The sequence below is a fragment of the Choloepus didactylus genome, chromosome 3 (genome assembly GCF_015220235.1).
Source record: "Choloepus didactylus isolate mChoDid1 chromosome 3, mChoDid1.pri, whole genome shotgun sequence".
Classification (NCBI taxonomy): domain Eukaryota; kingdom Metazoa; phylum Chordata; class Mammalia; order Pilosa; family Megalonychidae; genus Choloepus; species Choloepus didactylus.
In genome coordinates this window covers 118,717,005-118,733,111 of record NC_051309.1, presented here as the reverse complement: position 1 = coordinate 118,733,111, position 16,107 = coordinate 118,717,005, and the positions used below count along the sequence as shown (strand labels likewise).

General features: G+C 36.8%; 1 protein-coding gene across 1 annotated transcript in view; it reads left to right on the top strand.

The window, feature by feature from the left end:
• Positions 1–16,107, top strand: part of COL25A1 (collagen type XXV alpha 1 chain) — a 504,164-nt gene that overhangs the window by 449,629 nt on the left and 38,428 nt on the right. The window contains exons 19-23 of the mRNA XM_037830440.1: positions 5,995–6,057; positions 9,832–9,900; positions 10,734–10,778; positions 12,267–12,311; positions 13,254–13,331. Of these exons, the coding sequence (XP_037686368.1) occupies positions 5,995–6,057; positions 9,832–9,900; positions 10,734–10,778; positions 12,267–12,311; positions 13,254–13,331 (300 nt within the window). The remainder of the gene's footprint in view (positions 1–5,994; positions 6,058–9,831; positions 9,901–10,733; positions 10,779–12,266; positions 12,312–13,253; positions 13,332–16,107) is intronic.

Genomic DNA, 16,107 nt, shown 5'->3' with positions numbered 1-16,107 from the left:
CTTTTGAATGCTGGCTATAGGTGCCAGGAATTACTAGTAGTAGAAGATTGCTGTTATCACTTTATTATTGGTTGTGATATTGGGCAAAGCATATTAGTTGTTAAAGGAGCCTTGATGATTATCTAGCCTTGTCTACTCACTTGACAGATGAGAACCTTGAGGCTCAGAGAGGCTAGAAGACTTTTCAAGAACTCAGAGCTAGACCGCAGCAGAACACAGACTGAAACCTATCTCTATACTCCCATCCAGAGCCCTTTCAACTCTTCATACCAACTGTTGGTGAAATAACCATTTGAATGTAAAAAGTTGTGATGTCAAGAATATGCTCTAAGAACTGTAGAACTAAGTCATATGAAGTCTCAGATTTGTATTCTCCTAGGTCTCTAAGGTAATGCTACTCAAAGTCTACAATGAGATTAAGTACAGAAATTGAGAATAAATATTTAGGAAAATTTTATTGTAACTTTACATCTGTTGAACTTAGTAAAAAGGCTTATATCAGTGAATTTTTCTTAAATTTCACTTTTCCATCGAGCAATTTTTTTCATATTTTATAAAATGTTTTGGTCCTTGACTGATTGGAAATTAAAAATAAAAAAACTGGTTCTTTCTTTCTCCCTTGCCCTTGCCCTTTCTCTTTCTTCCTCATCTTTCTGTTATGTAGACAGAGTCTTTTACTAAGCCTTTCTCATTTCTTTTTGCTCTTCCTTTTCTACTGTAATTAGTTTCTTCACATTCTTTGATTCCTCAACATGGCCTCCAATAGTAGCCATCCGGTCAGGCGAGGATTCTCCTCTGAAAGTGAAAAGAGGAAAAAAAAACTGTGGCCAAGCCTAAATCCTCTTTACTGGGCAGTGGAAAGGATATAGTAGGACTAGTTATGGTGTACTTATTGTTTCCTTTACACATTTGTGCACATACAATAAAGCCAGTCAGAGAGAAAAAATGTATTTCTTCTAATGCAAATCATGAATACCTATCTTGGAATCACAGATGCCACATCAGTAGTAATTAACATTTAGCTCACTAATATTTCTGAAGCATTGTTAGAATTATTGAATCTTCAGATTCAAAGTCTGAGAAAACATTTGAGACAACAGATCCAAGATGTTAAGTGACTTACCCAAGGTGCCAAGACAAATATGTAAACCAATAGTTTGGAAATTCTTGCACCGTGGTCTTTTCTCATCTTAAAAAAATTACAGCTTGACCTTTTATCTATAGAACTCTTACATTCATGCTCCTCAAAATTCATCAAAATGAATCTTCATTGGTTGAAAGTATTTATACACCAAGCATATATGTAAATATGCCAACAACAGTCGTCTTGCTCATTCTACCCCTAATAGTCATACAAACAACTGATGGGTACTGGGCACCGTTAGGCTTTTTGGATGCAGATCTCATTATCTCATCGAAAATGTTCTTCATCTTTAGGTTTTGATTTAGATCATTGCAAATCTCAGAATATGGACACTAATTTATATTTTTGCTGTGTTGAATACCTATATGTTCAAGTTATTCTGAGAATAAATTGCTAGGACCACAAATTTTGTTTCCACTGTGGGAATGATTTTAATTTTCTAAAATTGCTATAAATAAAAATTTTTCTGAATTGTGGTTTTATACTAACAACATAGCATATAGCCAAATGTTTTAACACTGAGCTCCAAAAGTAGATTGTTTTGAGCAGATGTATTGCATTTATTCTATAACTTCCTATTAATCAATCCACAGAAGCAGCCTTTGGCTAAATTTATCTCCCAGTTTCATACACTAAAGGAGAAATCCAACTTTGACATGTTATGCACCTTTGACCATAATTTCTTTAGTTGTCCCTCCCTATCAAGCCACAGTGCTGGTGTTCTAACAGTGACATTTTTAGATCTCTCAGCCTTGGTTACCTTCATTGTTTTCACTCTGTTTCACACGCTATTGATAGCACCACTATGAATGGAAACAAAATCGGCTTTGTGATCTTGCTGATCTAAATGATAACCAAAGTAAACTCTAAAATGCTCTCTAACTTGAGATGGTAAATAAATAGAGAGATAGAAGGAATGTAGAGTACATACTATATATGTATGCATATATACACAAATGAAACTTGAGAGACAAACAGATAAAAATGGCTCTAAAAGATCTGTGCTGTCCTTAACTTATCCATATGCTATTCATTGGTGCCCTAGTGTATGGGACACACCAGATGTTACAGACTCTGCCTTTTCCCACATTTTTTGTAGATTTTTTTTTCTCATTTTATTAAAAATCAATAGATCATAAACTTAAAAGGCTGTTTCAGAAAACGCTTTTGTTTTTGTGGGTTATCTCTATTGATATTTACTATATTGGAAATTAAAACTGAGAAATTGTTTAGAACCCATTGCATGCTAACATAAAATGTTTTATGAAAAATAGCTAATTTTTCCAAAACAAAAAAAAGTTTAACAGGAAGAGTGGCATCACAACACATTTTTTTTCAAAATCTTTTATACCCAGCTTTATAGAAGGAGGCTGGATTCTTTTATCTGCTCTTGCATTCAATTTGTTGCAATATTTTGTTTGGTTGAAAGTATATGAAGAAAATCCAGCCTCACACAGAAATGTAATTGGACGAGGGAAGGTTATTTTAGCAGCCTTTTCAGATAATTGTGGATATTCTTCTTTGCTACTACCCCCAAACTCCACAAGTGGTTGTTTCTTAAAGATTAGGTGCAATGTAGGATCTGAAACCACATCAATGAACTTTTCATACTCTGTACACTCACGAGGGAATGAAAGTAAGTAAGGCAACTCATGTCTTCATATCATGAAAACCACTGGATCTTGCAGACTACCTGAAATGGTCTCAGGGGTTCCCAGGGATCCCCAGAGCATACTTTGAGGATCTCTGTTATAAGTTTAGTAAAATAAGAAACAGCCCAACCAGCTCAAGGCTATCAATGGACCTATTCATGGCTTATTTACATCAATAATTGTCTTTAGAGCCAGAGAGGGAAAAGAGACGGCCAACCAGGGTCCTACAGTCTTTTACCGTAGACTCGCTGGCTGACCTTGGCAGATGCTGTAAGCTCAATGGCCTCTTATAATTATCTCTTCCTTCTCCTGCTGTTCGAGCCCAGACTGAGTTCGTGCAGAGCAGGGGCTGGTGCTGCCACGAGACCGAAAAACACGCCAGACACAGAAGTGGACATAGATTTATTGGGACTTATGAACAGGACGGGTTCTCTGGTGGCTGCTGACCTGGAAGTTTAGTGTTCTGAAAGGAACAGGGTGGGTGCAAGGAGTAATATATGATTTTAGAACAAGGACATTCCATATAGTATGAAGACATTGGGTCTCTAGTAGAATCATTAAAGGAGCCTAAAACCTGATGTTTTACTAAGATTAGTGAAGACTAAGATAAAATCAATGCTGTTTTTACATCCATGGTTACATTCGTCCCCCTCTGGGGGGATTGTTTACTTTCTTGACCTTTGTCCTTGGCTAAAGCAGGTTTGTCATGGGCCTTTTAGGAGGGTCTCGGGCCCTGGGCCATTACACCTGCTAAGATATAGGGATGTGGAGATAATGCCTCTAAATGATTGAGAGCTCCAGAAGTAAACATGAAACTGTGATCTTATAGTTAAATGTGCTGTCATTCCCCTTGAATAGATTGAAATAAGAAATGTGTCAGTATGTACAGATATGATAGATGCTTTATTAGAGTGGCATTCTAAGGTCTAACTAATCATACTCAAAGCCTTTAAAAATAGCCAGTAGGAATAGTGCTAAAATTGTTGTGACTGTCGAACATATTGATAATTTTGTATCTTGAAATAAAAATTGTTCCTGAGAATATTCTGTTTAAAGTGACTTTCTATTCATTAGTTAAGGGGAATTTATTATAGGTTGTGTTTAAAAAAGAAAGACAGGGAAAAAAAAACCACTTTTATCTAGCCACTGAGGTCACAAAGTCTTATTTATTTATCTGTGCATTATGAAACTGCATGCTTCATTTTTAAAAATTTTTAATAAACTAAACACTAACATGAATATGAAATGTGGTTTTGTAACATTTAATCTTTTTCTACTCTATTATTAGTGTGCTTTAATTGTACTTCTATTTGCTTTGCTAAACAATCAGTTCATTTTATTTCTCCTTGAAGACTTGAAAGAAGTTTTGCCTTCCTGTAAACTTTCAACATATTAACTTGCATTACATTTTCATGACAGTAAGTCATTACTAATGATACACATTTACTTCAATATGGCTTCTTTCTTAAGGGTAGAGAGGGAATATTTATTTGTGTATTTCATTTTATGGGGAAAAATATTTTACTTGTAAATAAATGTATTCCTTACATTTTTTGTTTATGAAATAATTTAAACACTTTTACTAGGAGTATAACAGTTATCATTGATTTCTCAGAATATAGTTCAATTCATTATTTTAGACATTGAGAGAACCACACAATACTATTTGTTCAGATTTTCCTTTTCGTTAGGTTTAAGGGTATAGGGAGTGGAAGAGTAGTTATAGACATTTCACAAACAATGAATCTAAAACATTAGTCTCCCCTTTATTTCTTAGACCAGTGCCAGGAGCATCAGAGCTACAGATACACCTGTTTGAGTTATATATAAATATGATACAAAAGTTAATGTTATGACTTTTTTGTGGTGGCAACACCATATTGTTCCCCACCCAATACCAAAGGTTTTACAGAGCATATTTTTAATGTTTGAAAAATATTTGATGATATTTTAACATTTTTTGTAAAACATCCTCTCTGTATCTCTCTGCTCAACCCTAAGTATCATAAAACAAGGGCTGAAAATCACTGCCTTAGAAAAAATTAAATGTAACAAACAACATTAACAACTGCTCCAGAAATAATCCAGAGCGGGGGGGGGGGGGCGGGGCAATAAAAGTGGGAGCAGTGCCATTATATTCATTGCTTTAAAATTTTGTTATCAATTTCAGGTAGCTAGACTGTTACATTTGAGCTCAAGTACGTAAAAAGAAAATAAAACTGTGGATATTCAATAAAATGTAAATATTGATTTCCTCCAGGTAGTGGAGCTAAGTTTAGGAAATGAAATGTAGTAAGGAGAGATTTTTTTCTTTTCATGTTGAACATTCCTTAATCTCATCCGTTGCCATATCCACTGTGTTACTTATTGATTGCTGCATAACGTATTACCCCAAAACTGAGAGGCTTAAAGCAACAAACATTAAATATCTCTCAGTTTCTGAGGGACAAGAATTCTAGCACAACTCAACTGGGTGTCTCTGGCTCAAGGTCTTCCATGAGGTTGCAGACAAGTTGCTGACAGAGGCTGTAGTCTCATCTGAAGACTTACTGGGTTGGGGGCTCACTTCCAAGCTCACACATGTGGGTGTTGACAGGCCTCTGTCCTCACTGGCTGTTGGCTGGAAACATCAGTTCTTCACCATGTGGGTCTCTCCACAGGGCTGTACACAACGTGGCAGTTTGCTTTCCCCCAAAGAAAGGGATCAGAGTGAGAGAGAACAAGAGAGAGCCCCAAGATGGAAACCAGAGTCTTTTTATAACTTAATGTCAGAAGTTACATCCCATCATTTCTGCCATAATCTATTCATTAAAAGTGAGTCACTAAATCCAGTCCACACTCAAAGGGAGGGAATTATGAAAGGCATGGACACCAGGAGGCGGGGGTTCGTTGGAGGCCATCTTAGAGACTGCCTACTACATCCACCGAAATACAGTGGGTCTAACCTTGGTAAGCAGGAAATTTTAAAGATATTTATTTGCCTACTTTGTCACTTTTACTTTTTCAAGTTTCTTCAGAGCTTTGTTCAAAATATTTTCACTGATCAAGATCAATTCTGAGTAATTTTATAGTCAGTAGTTGGATGTAATCAAGAGAACCGTATGTGATCAAGGGACGAAAATCCCAGAAAGAAATCAGTTTGACTCTACTTACTTACTGCCAAAAGAATAACAATCTTGTATTCCCGTCTTCTTAAAGGGAGAACCAGGTTTCATTGGTCCTCAAGGAGAACCAGGCTTACCAGGGTTACCAGGAACAAAAGTAAGTGGAGTCTTTCTCCCTTCCTTTCTTTCTGAATTTTCTTAATATATTTTTAGTCCATTGTGCTGAAAAAAATGTGGGATAACCTTATTATCTAGTTGACCAGATATTTTTTCCTAATAGGAAACTAAGGCAGCCTATTCCTCCCATTACTGACACTTCTAATGGAAATACCGTATTAAGTAAAGGGAAATTAATTCCAGAAATCCTTAGGCAAGACAACAGGATGGTGGGATATATTAGATGTTCCAGTTGTTCCCCAAATTGTTCCTAAACTATTTGATGCTCCTAGCCTACTGGCCTTATGGAAAATGGAAGAATTCTAAGGAGGAGAGACAGAGCTCATTAACTCCTGCTCCTCATCACTGGTTTTAGGATAAAATTGTAAATCATACATTATTACTATTCCTCCATCAATCCCTAGATTTCAAAGGCAAATACTGATGTCACATAGATTCCTCTCATCCCAAAAAGATCCAACCTGAATAATGTCTGCAGAAAGATTCTGTTATGAAAACCATCACATGATCCTCTACTTGGCAACCCTACAGAGGGTCCTAAAAGCAAAGTCTATACGCCACCAGGTAAAAACTTTTGTTGCCGCAGACATAGTCAGGCCCATAGTTCTGTTTTTATCTGCCCAGTAAGACATAAAAGGGTACAGTGCTGCTGATGGAGCTTTACTCTTGACAGACTCATGAATCAAAGAAAGGGCAAAATTAGATCAAGCTACATTCTTTTATTTTTAAACCATAGCAGTCTTTGCCTCAATGTGCATTGCATTCACCAGGAATAAGCCAGAGGATGATTTCCAAGAGTTAGAAAAATATGTTCATGGTCTGTTCTGACAAAGGAGTCCTCATTTCTGCTGGTCAAGTGAAAATAACTCTAATCCTAGTAAATGGAAACTATGCATGGCCTAAGGGAGACTAAAACTCAGTCAAATTACGCAAAATTGCTGTTTTCATAAGCAATTTTCTTTTTCACATAATAAGTTGTCAGGCTCATGAACCAAATCTGAGGAATGCCTGGTTTAGCCTGAACAGATACACACAATAAATGTGCTTTCTGGAACTAAAAAAAAAAAAAAAAGGAAAATTAATGAGCATATCCTGTTACTTTAAGAACTGTTGTATTCATTCAGACATGTAGTGTTAGAGCCAAGTAGGAGAAGGAAGGCATCCTCACTGGTGAGCATAGCACATAGATGGGAGGGAGATCTGGTCAGTGTAGGAGAAAACCAGGTGTGAACAAGATTTGTAAATGTTTGTGGCATTTTGTTTGCTTAACGGGAAAAGGGAAGAAACACAGGCAGTAGAGAGTAGAGTTCATCCCTGAATGGCTTTTCTCTAATTCGCTGATGTTAAACTATTCAGCATTTTCAAAAAAGATCCAGATGCAGATACATAGCATCAACATTAATTGCTGTTTATGAAGAACTCAGCATGATTTTACAGTCCAGATACTTTTAGAACAGATACTGCTCTGAACCTCCAATAAAGTGAAGAATGTACTATACCTGTTTTATATTTCCTCAAGAAGGGAAATGGATAGGAAATTTGTGGGGTTTTCTTAGCAACATTTTGAAGTTAATTTTCAGCCAAATTGCCTAACATGAATTCAGTATCAGAATAGAAAAAAAATGATTATTTAAAAATCTCTTTTAACTAAACACCACTCTTTTCCAGTTGTGTAGCATTCTAGGTTTGTATCACTGAATTCAGATTAAAAAATAAACTGACCCTGCATTCTTTTCTCCTAACACAAAGAGATTATACTAAAGAAAGATCTTTAATGGCATCTAAAAATCTGTTTTATGTACTGCTGAATCTTCAGTGTCTATATCACTGCTGAGGAGTAGACCTCTATCAGTCTAAAGAAATGGGATTTTATTCAGAAAGCTTTAGGATACTTTGAATGATATTGTTTATTCATTTATTCAACAATTTTTTTATACTGGACATTTTTCTAGCATTTGAGAATAGGGAGTAAATGCAACAAAAACAGTCTCTAACCTCCTGAAGCTTACATTCCAGGATCTGTGAGAGAGGGCTGGAAGGAGAGAAAGAAGTAAACAAATAGGATAATTTCAAAGAGTGATAGGGAACGAATTAGAGGCATTGTGATAAAAAGTGATTCTATATAAAGATGTATAGACTCCATTCCTTTGGTATATTAGAGATCAATGATTATTAAACACCAAATTACGTAGTTTTTTAAAACAGAAGTTCCATAAATGACAGAAGTACCACAGGCTCTAATCCCTGGAAAATCCCCTCTGGATCCTACTTTCCTTCTCTGACATCCAGTCGAGTCCACTCCTTTCTTCCAACTTCTCCATTTTCACACCCTTCTCGGTTCATGCTTGGAACCCTGCTGAATCCCCCACCTTGTTACCTCCTGTCTTTCTTAATCCTTGCCCCATCTATCCCACTTCTTCTACAAAGCAACAAAGGCTTCCCAATGGGCAAAATACAGGTAAGGGTCTAGGATTTGAAGTATACATCAACCATCATAGATCCAGTCCTATTTCCTCTTCCTTTCCAAGATGAATCTCTTTCTTCAGTGAAGAACAGATCATCAAAAGTCTGAATTTCAGACATGTTTGATTATTGAAATTCTACCCATCATGCAGGAAGCCAGACACTTTCTACTCTGTGGGTGGGGAGTATAAAATGGAACCATCTTCCTGGAGGGCAATTTGGCAAGCTTTAAAAATGTTTTATACTTTTTGACCCAGAAATTCCTCAGCTAGGACTTATCCTAAGAAAGTGATCAGAAATATGCAAACGATTTACATACAAAAACATTTATCCAAGAATTGACAATTAAGCACTATCAGCTTTAAAATATCTCTCTTGCTTTAAAAGCTTTGTGACTTTGGGCAAATTATGTAACCTCTGGTATCTTCCTCATTTGCTCTGTAGATTAAATGGGATAATGCATATAAAGTTTTTCATGCAGTTCCTAAATTCGTCAATAGTACGTTAGTAAACAGCAATAATTATATAATAAAGTCTACCCAGCTTCAGGACATGACTCAAGTCACGTCCAGGAGCCACTGGACCAGTTAGACCCTATGGGCTCGTTCTGCTCTCACATGCACCTTTACATTACTCCTCAACACTTGTGTGACTCTTGTCTAAGTAGATAACTAGTTCCTTGAGGGCAGTAACTGTATTTATACTCTGCAGATTAAGATGTGACACCTATGTGCATTGCACCATTCTAAGCACTTTTCATTAATAAACTATGAGATCAGTACTATAATTTTCTCCATTTTATAGAAGGAACTGAGGCTTACAGAATTAACTAGCCCCAAAGCACAAACTGCTAAATATCAGAGCCACAACTAGAATCCAAGATGTTGAAGTATAAAACCTGTAGTTTAACCACCTTTCCATGCTTCTTCCCCATAGTATTTAAGAAGTGATTGTTAAATAAAAGTTTATGTCCTGTATCCATTCCCATCCTGAGGTATAATGGTGGCCCTTATCAGTTGCCTTTAAAGGTTCTTCCTATTTATCAACTTACATATCTGATGGACATTTACCAAACCATTTCCTCATCTGCAAAATGGGAATGATAATACTAATTTGCCATAGTTGTTTTGATTGTTAAATGAGATCATTCATGTTAAGAAATTAGTATAGTGATGAGTACCCAGTAAATAAGTGATAACTCTTTGATTTTATTCAACTCACTTATTAATCTCCAGGGACCAACCTGGGAGGGAGTGGGGTTGCCACTTACATGTTTTGCAATTTGTGACAGGGCGAACGTGGGGAGGCAGGGCCTTCTGGAAGAGGGGAGCGAGGGGAGCCTGGAGCCCCTGGACCAAAGGTCAGTTATTATTATATTGGAAAATAACCTTCTTTGGTCTGGAAATATGTGCCACTTGCTTCAGAAATTGAAACTAAAATAAAACTCCTCAACAGGTATTAAAACAGCCAAAATCCCAAATAATTTATTGAAACGCACACCAGTTGGGTCTTCACAAAAGGGATTTAATGATTCAGGCTTTCAGGTTTACTCTATGTTGTTGGCGAACAAATTTAATAACACATCCAATATAAAGGGGGGAGGTGCTGCTGTACCAATACATTATCACTCAATGTGTTTTAAACCTTACTGAGAAAAATCTCTGTTGATACGTGCTGTATTGGTTTCTATGGTAACTTGGTGTGTAACACCTTGAAGATATTAGAGCAAAGGATTTATTTGATTGTTCAATCTTTACTCATCTAAACTTCCTGCAAACTAATGTGGTAACACTTTATTTTAATAACCCATCCTAGAGACAAAGGAAATGATTTGATCCAATGAAAAAGAAATTTATGCAGACAGACACCGTTGAGACTAATTATTAAGAATTAGTCACAGAACTCTTCCCCAGCCACTAAGGGAGAGCTGCCTTCAGAATTAAAATGGAATGAAGGCTGGTAGGGAGAAAGAGACGGAACTAATGATACAGTGGTGATGCTCATGTTTACAGAGGATTATATATATTATATATAGTTCTATACAGCTATAAATATATCATATTATAGAGAGAGCAATTAAAATAAAGTGTTTCCATTTTTCTTCATTATTTTGTGTCACTACTAATTTCTTTTTTTCTGTTCTTATCCCCTCTGTCATTTTCTCTTTTTCATCTTCATATTCTCCTATAATAGGGGAAACAAGGTGAATCAGGAACTAGAGGCCCAAAGGGGTCAAAGGTCAGTAACAACACCGGTAACCATTTGAATGTAACATGAGGCCATCCAGAGCCTTTGGCCTTTTTCACGGAGAATCTTTCACACACTGGGATTATAATAAATTTATTTCCTCTGATGATATCTGAGAATATTTGGCTTGTTTTGTTTCATCTTGTTTTTTTGTGTGTGTTCTTGAACTTCAGACTATTCTTTTAAAAACTTTGTATTTTCTGTTTCATAAATATAGCTTCTTTTGGAAAAATTAAGTACTTTAATTTAAATTATGTGTTATATAATCTTATTTTTCACTCCCTGGCTATCATTGTGATAGATGTTCAAATTATACATTACTTTTAAGTTAGTTGACTCCTTTCATAGCATTAAAATTTCACCAACATTTGAAATTTTTACCTTTACTCTGTTCTTTTATAATATCTGCATAACATATAAACTCTTAGCAGAATCATTTTATTTAAAAAGCTAATAATGTGGAAAAATGTGTGCAAAATTAGGAAAAAGAGCAGAAATCATTAGTACTCCATTTCATAGCAAATGTAGTTATTATTGCCAATTGTATTAGCCTAATATGGATAGAAGAAATTAATCCTTTTTCCTGCTTATCTTCACTGGTCCCTACCCAGTTTATAGGAATACATGTAAAGACATAAAATGCTTTGAATTCCTGTAGGGAAGAGGCTCTGTAAGTTTAAGGCTATTTTAAAGAACCATCAAACCTTCACAGGTTCAAACCTCTTCTCCACTGTTTTGGTTTAGACATCTGAGAATTTTATAGTGTTCTCAGAACTGTGCATGGGCAATCTGGGGCTTGTACTCTCCAGGTGTAGCAGCAACACCGTAAATGGAGAGATTTTCATACTGCACTGAAAATAAAGAGCTCAATTCGCCCTGACCCAGGCCTTCAGCCCTGCCAGCTAGCTGCTCTCCACCCAGCACCTTCTGAGTACTAAAATGCTTATACCTGTACATAAACTTTTCCCCAGATCCCCATCATCAGAAGGAGGGCTAGCAAGTGACCTTTCCCTTCTAATTTTCCGTAGCAATAAACTTTCTATTCTGTTCCTATCCCAATTATGTATACTTTTCTTCCCAGAGCACAGGCAAGCCAATTGCTTGGCTTTTTTTCCTTTTGCCCCAAATCTTTTCATGCAAAGGACATGGCTCAATCTGAAAGATAAAAGCTTTGTGTGCCATAGAAACCATTTGCTTTGCTTTTGAAGATCACATCCGGCAAGAGCGTTGCCATGTATATTGTTGTTCCAAGAAACTCTCTGTTATCTGAAAGGAGATTTTTATTCCCTTCAAGATGCATCTTAAAGAAGCAGCTGCCGTTGTGGTGATATTTGCCACTGCTGTTCTCTTCTACCTCAAAAGTACATATTAAGGGTGTTGCTGGATGGTGTAAAAACATCCTTAGGCTTGCAGAGATTTCTAGACTATTGGCTCCACCACTAATTAGTTTTGTTTTTTGTTTTTTTCCAATGGGGAAAGGGTGATCGTGGAGACAAAGGGGACTCTGGAGCTCTGGGACCAAGGGTGAGTGTGTCTCTCCATCTGAGCTTTTGCCCCATCCGAGCCCACATTTGAGGTATGTGTCCATGTGGCTTTTCACAAGGAACCCAAAATAATAATACCCAATAATAGCATGGAGGAAAACTACTGTAATTATTTCTGCTACCCCTGCCCACTTTCTTCTTATTTTTATTTGTTTACCAGGAGCAATGAGTGTGGGGATTCTAACACGTAAAATCAGCTTCATGAGAAAAACATCTAAAGAACTCTTCCTAGCTACTTTCCCTCTGCTAAATGAGCAACGGCAAGTCCATAGTCATCCAGTTAACAGAGTTGTCCCATTTTTTTCAATTAATCCAACTATAAAAGAAAGCAATAACCCATATGTTCAGAGCTTTTTTAAAAAACAGGCAGGGAATTAGGACATAACAAATGGTAATGAAGTGGCAGAGCTAATGCCTAAGGTAGAAGTCATAAAAAAAATATATATTCTTCTTTTTGTTCCCTGTTTGGTTTAATTTTAATGCGACTCTATTCCTGTTGGGAAAGCTAAGCATTTCCTATAGAACAATGTTCTATCCTCTTAAAGAATGAAGAAGAAATCTATGAAGTATAGATAAGCAGAAAAAGGTGAGGAGTCGCCTTACTAAATATAGGATAAAGCCAATACAATTTTGCAAGTCATATCAGATTAGCTGAAATTTATAATTTTCAGAAAACAGTTGCAGAGATTAATTCATACCTCTTTCTTATCAAATTTCGTATTTGACAGGAAGTTAGAAGTGGTTTGCCTCCTTTGAAATAAGGACAAAATTTGAACATAATTATTTATTTTAAGGTGCAGTTGGGCCTTCAGAGGGAAGTAATGGTCAGAGAGAGTTGTGAGTTGCTATTTCTGTTCTGTCACAGTCCCTCCACATACTGTCCTCATTCCCATGACTTTCCCCTTGTTGGTTTTTTTGGTAGGGTCCACCTGGTCAAAAAGGGGATCCGGGAGCCACCGAGATCATAGACTACAATGGCAACCTCCATGAAGCCTTGCAGGCAAGTGACGACTCCCCTCCCTGACCTAGATAAAGAATGACACTAATGTAATGTCTGTAAATATTAGCTGCCACACTCTGATTTTGGAAGACTCTGCTGCTCAAAGCACACATTCTCCTTTTTCTCCTGGATCTATCCCTTTCTCCCTGCCCCAGTTGATCTCTTTATTTCATAGCATTTTCAGTCTCTCCTTTCCAATTTCTCCTTTTCTTTCCCTTCTACCCTCAAATATGCTTATGCCTTGTCTCTCTCAAACTTTGTGTTAGTTTGGCCAAGTTTTGCCTCCTTGCTTGGGGTGGGAGCTTAGAAAAGCAGTTAAGAGCCCTGTAGCTCTGGAACTGGAGCTGCCTAGGTTCAAATCTCAGTTCTCGTGCCACACAGCGAGCCATGAAATTATTTGATTTCTCTTGGTCTCAGATTTCCCATTCGTAAAATAAGGATAATAATAATATCTATTTCATAGAGTTGTTGTGAGGAGTAAATGGCTAAATATATACTAAGCACTTAATACAGCGCCTGGCACGTTGTAAACCCTATGTGAGTATTTCTTATTATTGCTATCATTCACTTCTTTTCCTTCCATTAGCTTAAAATCCCTAGACTATGTGGCTTGGCTCCACCACCTTTGCTTCCTACTCATCCTTTCATGCTTAGACTCCTGTATTCCAGCCTCTATCATCATTCTTTTGAAACTGCTCTTACAAAGGTTAGCAATTAACATCCAGATGGAACCCATTGCCTGCATTGCCCCTGACTTTTCTGTGACATTTATACAAAACCATCTTCTTTTTGAAACTCTTTCCTTTTGGTCACTCAGAGCTTTTTTACTATTATTTCTTCCTTTTTTTTTTTTTTTTTTTTCTCTCTCTGATGGATCTGCTCTATTTTGGTATTTCCAGTTTCTCTGTCCATTCCCTAAATTTTGGTATCAAGTCTCTTCTTTCTTCTTTTCTTGATACAATCATCTCCCTTTTGGTCCTCTACTTCATGGGCTCCCCAATTTTTCATCTCCAGCTCTGATCCACTTATACCTCTAGCTGCCTACGGCTGTTCTCATTATAGATACACCATTGCCTTCCACCAACAAAAACAATTATACTGGTCACCTCTCCCACCTATCAAACCATTTCCTTTCTTAACTAACCAGTTTCTGTTAGTGAGACTGTGAGTTCTTAAATTCTTGGGATAGAAATTTTAGAATCTTTTAAAAACTGTTCTTAGTCCTTTATCCACTAATGTATCACAAGATCCTGCTATTTCCTCTTTTCAAGTGTCTCTTGAGGTTGCCCTGTTCTCCGCATTCCCACCATTATAGCCACATCCTGAAAAAATGTCATGCCTAACCCTGCAACAACCCCTTGACCAATTCTGCCCCTGGTGCTTCCTGTCACTGCAAAGCTACTTTTCCTAAACTATCACTATTTTGATTGTTCTAATCTGCACAGAAATCTAAATGACCCCCTGTTGCCTACTTTATCAAGCCCAAGTTTCTCCATATGACTTTTAAAGCTCTCTAATCCTGCCTTTTGTATGGAGAATTTTTTATTTCTCCACAATGCACAGTTTCCCCTGGAGTGGTCATTTTTATCATAGCCATATAAATTTCCTCCCTTTCCCCCCTGGGTTCATCCCATTCTTCTTTCTCTCACCCATCTAAATCCTTTTCAACAATCCACTGCAGCCACCCAGATGAGTTCTTCCTCTTAATCCTTTTAAACATTAGCAGCCAGGGCCCAAAAGTTTTAATTATTTGCAAATTGCATAATTGATTTTACTCTGGCCTCTTACCAGATTGTAAATTTCTTGATGACAAGAAATGTCTTATGTTTATTCTATATCCCCCAAAGTGCAAGTGCCTAAAACCAAGTCTGGGCATGTAAATATTAAATAAACTGTTGTTGATTGAATGAGGGAGTCTACGTAAATCATGTGTACAAGCCATTTCTCTGCTTGAAAGCCAAATCAGTCATTTTAAATCTTTCTCTGCCATTTGGTACCTGTTGGAATTGGTTTTTTATCCTTATGAGTTTACTAACTTTAGCTAATTGTGATAGATCTGCATTTCTATAGGTACTTTACTACCGCTACCATTTTTAACTAGTAAAGTATTAGTTTTTACTGAATCTGCCTTCAGCTTAACCTATTTTTCTGTTCTTTTCATTCTTTTTCTTCTGGTAAAATGTAAAGAGAAGCAGGTTTACTGCTTTGAGAAATGGTGCTTGGGCAGTATATCCAGTCAACAGCTTGAATTAGTGTACCTCAAAGTAAGTGGACTAGATATAAGCAGTTGCCTCTGGACTATTGGCACTTTCCAGAACCTGTTTTCTATATTGTTGCCTTTCCTGCCACAAGTTGATATCTTTGTGTGGAGAAAGCGAGAGGCAGAGTCAGAGAACACATAGTTTTGGTTTGTGAAATTCTTACTTATAAAATATGGAGACATTTTTTAAACTTAATTTAATAGCAATATTGTAAATTTCCCTCACACTGCCCCCAGTGTTCCATAATTCTTGCTACCACCACCCTTAAGAGGTATTCACTCTCTTATCTTCCAAGAAATGTTCAATATTATTGGTCATTTTCTGTGAGTTGTGAAAGTCTTACAGAGCATTCTTTCCGTGAATAGAGCCTGGCATAGGGCAAACTACCCTTAGCCTAAAACTGAAATCTGTTTTCAACTCCCCTCTGCTACTAACCAGCTGGGTCATTCTGGGGAAAACACTGAATGTATCTATACTTCATTCATCTCATCTTTAAAATGAGGATGTTATCAGGA